This window comes from Crassostrea angulata, chromosome 3 (assembly GCF_025612915.1).
Source record: "Crassostrea angulata isolate pt1a10 chromosome 3, ASM2561291v2, whole genome shotgun sequence".
Classification (NCBI taxonomy): domain Eukaryota; kingdom Metazoa; phylum Mollusca; class Bivalvia; order Ostreida; family Ostreidae; genus Magallana; species Magallana angulata.
Window position 1 is genome coordinate 54,425,850 of NC_069113.1, and position 5,029 is coordinate 54,430,878.

At 30.0% G+C, this 5,029-nt stretch overlaps 1 protein-coding gene across 1 annotated transcript; it reads right to left on the bottom strand.

The window, feature by feature from the left end:
* Positions 1-2,113: 2,113 nt before the first annotated feature.
* LOC128178327 (spidroin-1-like) lies at positions 2,114-3,626 on the bottom strand. Its single transcript, XM_052845440.1, has 3 exons — positions 3,586-3,626; positions 2,509-3,225; positions 2,114-2,195 (listed from the first exon to the last, which is right to left on the bottom strand). The coding sequence occupies exons 2-3, from the start codon at positions 3,220-3,222 to the stop codon at positions 2,187-2,189; spliced, it is 723 nt and encodes a 240-aa protein (XP_052701400.1). The 5' UTR covers positions 3,223-3,225; positions 3,586-3,626; the 3' UTR covers positions 2,114-2,186.
* Positions 3,627-5,029: the final 1,403 nt, after the last annotated feature.

A 5,029-nucleotide genomic window follows, 5' to 3' on the forward strand; every position in this document is an offset into this window, starting at 1 on the left:
TTGATCATGATAAGATATTATTGCATGGGAAAAAAGTCTTTAGGGAAGGAGTGAATTCAAATTGCATACATTTACATTCAGTGTATATTTTCCCTAACGTTTGCATTCGACATCTGAGATGTTTAATTTCCTATTGACACACTGCGTTGCCACGGTGCATGAGCGCAAGTATTAAAGTCATCAGTCGTTTTGAATATAGTTATCATTGTAAGATTAAAGAAAGGTTCAATCCTACATAAGTAATGTGATACATATTTGTGAAAAATAATCGTTAAATTATTTCTTTTCGTTAATAAAAACGATTTTGTCAACGTTTCTATCACTATATTTTAGACGCAAAAGCGAACTAAGTGACATAATGTTAATATGGCTGCTCCATCTATTTCTCAAATCCCTGACCAAGAACGCATAAAAATATATATATATATATATATATATATATATATATATATATATATATATATATATATATATATATATATATATATATATATATATATATATATATATATATATGGCCAAGGCTGAAAGAGGCCAAAATGCTTATTGCAGATGAATTCAATGGCAATAGTCTTCTTGAAATGACATTTGATTAGTTAATTTGATAAATTCAACACAGACTGATATACTTGTTTATATTACCCACACTTATCAGGGCATTTTCATTTGGATAAGGATAAAGAATTTTTCATAAATATTTTTTTTTTTCGATCATTTATTCAAACAACCAGGAACGTAATTATTCAAGGTTTTTTTTTTAAACTTTAAAACTGAATTGTATCAACCTAGTGTCCCTCTGAAACGGTACTATTCACTAGTTGTTTGTAATGTTTTGTTTTTTTCTTTGTTTTTGGTTTTTTTTTACAATAAATTGTGAATAAGAAAAATATCATCAGTCCAAAAAGGTTGCTAAAAGTCTGAAAACTTTACTGAAACTGTTTATCGGATTATCAAAATATACAATGGATCATTAATCATGGTTTATAAACCCCACTGCTTTAAAACTACTAGTACATGCATTAAGGATGACGTTTACTCAGAATGAAAAAAAAATCCACTGATGATAATGAAAAACCATCTATTGTGTGTTATAGACCTTTGCTTGTATTGTTATTTTTCACTTTCAGAAAAGTAGGTCAATGACCTACTTTTTGAGTTAACGGCCATTGAATATTTATTGAAAAATCAAGAAAAATCCCATAAAATTTTACACTACGATTGAGATTTTCTTAATAAAAAAATATTACAAATAATTAGACACTTTAAAAAAATAGATACACTTTATAAATGGTAGTGGCACTAAATAAGTACACAACATTAAGATTTCAGCATAAATTTTTAAAAATAATTCAGTCCGAATTTCCTTTATCATTTTTCAAATCCCTTCCCATTTTTGATTCAATTTTACAAAAAATTGAATGATGATAATACAAAAACATTTATGGTATTGAACTACTTATATTGACCTTATTCTGTTGGCATAAAATTTATATGAGGTCAATGATCAAAATTTTGAGATATGGTGTCTTTTATCGTTTTTAAGCATTTTTCAATATTTTTATAATTCGTGCCATAAGATTATTTTTATGAGTAAGTCAGGTAAAACTAACGGAAAATATGCAAAATTAAATACACTTAAATATAAAATCCTAACTTTTAATATTAGACTACTGCCAAATAACTTTTAGCAGAAAACAAAATCTGCAAAATTTAGTCCGAATTTCCTCTGTTTGACTAAAAGTCAATTTTTGTTTGAACCTAATTTCATAATAAAGTAAAACTGTTGAATGTTTTGTCAACAATAATTCATTTCATAAATACTTTTTGTGTTTAGAACAAATTTTACTCATTACATTGAACTTTACAACAATCGGAATTTGAGAACTCAAACCCTGAGTAAATAACACCCTTAAAACGAGCACATTTGTATTTTCTATACGTTAAGAACCCTTTAAAAAGGCATCGACTGTGATATAAGCCCCATTTTTATAAAATTTAGATATTACTAGTGGTATTTAATGTAGATATAGGATGCACATTCCAATATTCAACCATTATCATTCATCGGATCTTACACATATCACAAAATGTGAATGAAAAAACTAAAACATAATAATCAACAAACATTTATTGCACAACCAAAAGCATAAAAAAACAATATTCATCAGGAGATAGGACGGCTTCGCTTAGTACACCTAAAAAAATAATAAAAAATAAATTTTATAGAGACTTTAATTAGTTAAAACTTTGAAGTCATACTTAGGTACGACAAAAATAAGTCATAAAACTGGGGTGGGTGTCTTAGGAAAGCTTCAGATAAATATCATTAAACAAAATATTAAGCTTTTCATCATATATTTATTTGAATTTGTTTTTAGAAAAAAAATTGTACCTATATGTTTTTATAATGTTCTATTAAATATGTTGGTAAGTTGAAAAAAATGTTTTCAAGAATATATTTAAAATAGAGTTAAGAAACTTTATAAATTAAATTAAACAGAAACATACCTTATTACGTCTTCCAATTCTTCTTAATCCACCACCAACAATGTTGTTCAATCCTCCGAAACCTCTATTAAAATTGTTGAATCCACTAGCGGCAGCAGAGGAAGCGGCGGCTGCATTACCAGCAGCAGCGGCAGCTGAAGCGGCGGCAGATCCTCCTCCAACACCGAAATATGGACTGCTGTAGTAGGGGAAGGACTGGTAGTATTGGTTGTAGTGGTAGGGATAGTATTGGGAGTTGTAGATGTTGTTGTAGATTTGTCCTGGGAAGTAGTTAAATCCAGGCTGGTAGTAGTTGAATGGAGCAATTAATCCTCCAGATCCAGAAGCGGCAGCAGCAGAGGCGGCAGCAGAGTTACCAGCAGCGGCAGCTGAGGCGGCGGCGGCATTTTGTCCAGCGGCAGCAGCGGCGGCGGCGGCAGCGGCGTTTCCGGCGGCGGCAGCAGAAGCGGCAGCAGATCCACCTCCGATTCCAAGCAATCCAGTGTTGAGTCCTCCAGTTCCAACAAATCCAGAGTTGACTCCTCCCAAGCTACCGGAGCTGATGATTCCTCCATAGGTGCCGTAGGGGCCTACTGAGTTGACGCCATAAGTACATCCATATGGCCCGCAACCTCCAAAGTGGTTACTTTTAGGGTAATAATCACCAGATTTAGGGTAATAGCTATCAGCTGCAACGCAGACAATGATGCAGGCGAGGGAGAGCGTTTTCAACATGTTCTAAAAAAATAGAAAACAAATCTTAGTATTAATTTTTGCTATTAATATCTCTTAGTTTATATTATACTTTATATTTTCTTTTCGCGTGTAACTAAATTTGAAATTTTTTAAAAATGTGTACTTTTTGTATTAGAGTCGGACATTTTTTGCGAGTTTAAACTTTCAATACGCAAGCAATACCGATGATGTTTTATGCATATTGAATATTTTATAATGCAAACGTTATCGCGGAAAAAACGAAAAATATATCATTGCAAAAAAACCCCGCATGAATGGTATTTCTACTATTACTAATAGTTTTTAAATGTGTATAGAGTGAACATTAAAATGTCTTAACATATGTGTATTACACTGACTTACTGCTTTTGCTCGGTCAACTGGAGAGTTATCCTGTGTTCTTCTGTACAGAGCTCTGATTTCGATCGTTTATATAGTGTTCGCCCGACGATCGTCACACGGAAGGGCGGTGATTGTGGTTGATATCTTGTCAGTGCGGTTTCATAATTATAATGGTTAAGGAAATTGAAAATATTACTGAGTTTTAGAAGAAATATTTCTTTATTTCGTCATTATAAAAATGATAAAATATGGTTGTTTTCTAATTTGGACATGTGCAGACGTCGTTTTATATATTCTGAATACATAATTCAATTAGTTATTAAAGCTTATTTACATTAACAAGTTGGAACAATGACTTTACAGATTTGCTTTCAAAATCCCCGTGTGAATAAAATAGATATGTACGATTTGAATATTTTTTACTATTCATGTTGGAATTAGCATATTGATGTTATGTAACGATCAAGATGAAACATTTTTTCTTTGCTTTATGGATCACAAGTATGTCATATTTTGTATTAAGTTAAACTATTTCTGTTAAATGAAAAGAAATATAGACATCTTTTAATTTCAACCGATATAATTACCAAATAATTAAACTTTAACTTAATGATTGTTTAGAGAATTAAAATATTAAATATCTTATAAAAAAAATTTTTTTATGTATAAATAGATAATAAGTAGTTAACAGTGGTTTCTAATGAATTGTTTTTATTAACCTTAAAAGTACATGCTATATTTAAAAATATATTTCAACGGCATGTACAGAACACAAAGGTTTTTGACATGCACAGTGGTGACATTTTTAAAAAAAATTTTAGCAAACCACATTGGATAGTTTGCGCAATTATATAATAAATGATCTCATTTAATTTGAATTATGAATAATTATTTCCTCAATTGACCTTTATTCAATTACTTTTTTAAAAGAAATTTGACGTCAAAACGTTCCGATGATATTTTTTTTCAAAAACTCAAGAAGTAGTAGCTCGTTTAAATGAAACGGCGATTTTTATTTTACAAATCAGATTTTGATCATTAAAAAAAAACTCATTACAGTTTTTTTTCCGAAATGAGAGAATATATCTTTTAAGACTTTTTTTTGTAGAAAATGAAGTTTTTTTTTTCATATTAAGGCTTTACCTGAAAGAAAAGTCACTCACATAATTTAATTTTTCTGAAAATTTTATAGTGATACCTGGAAATATTTGAAATTTTAGAGAAATAGGACGTCATAATTGTGTCTCACATCGTCCTACAGCTACCGTTTCCATCTTCTTTCACAGTAGTGTGAGCCAAAATGTCAACGCTAGAACTTTGTCCTGAAGTTAGTTTTTAATACATTAAATATATATGTGTTTATTTATACAGAAGAGTTTTCAGTTACTTAGAAACACAAAAATATACTTTAACTGCTTACTTTAAATAATCTATGTAATTTCGGTAGTAATATTATGGAGAAATA

Excerpts from the sequence above, each read along its gene's own strand:
- LOC128178327 (XM_052845440.1), bottom strand. The coding sequence starts at position 3,222 with ATGTTGAAAACGCTCTCCCTCGCCTGCATCATTGTCTGCGTTGCAGCT.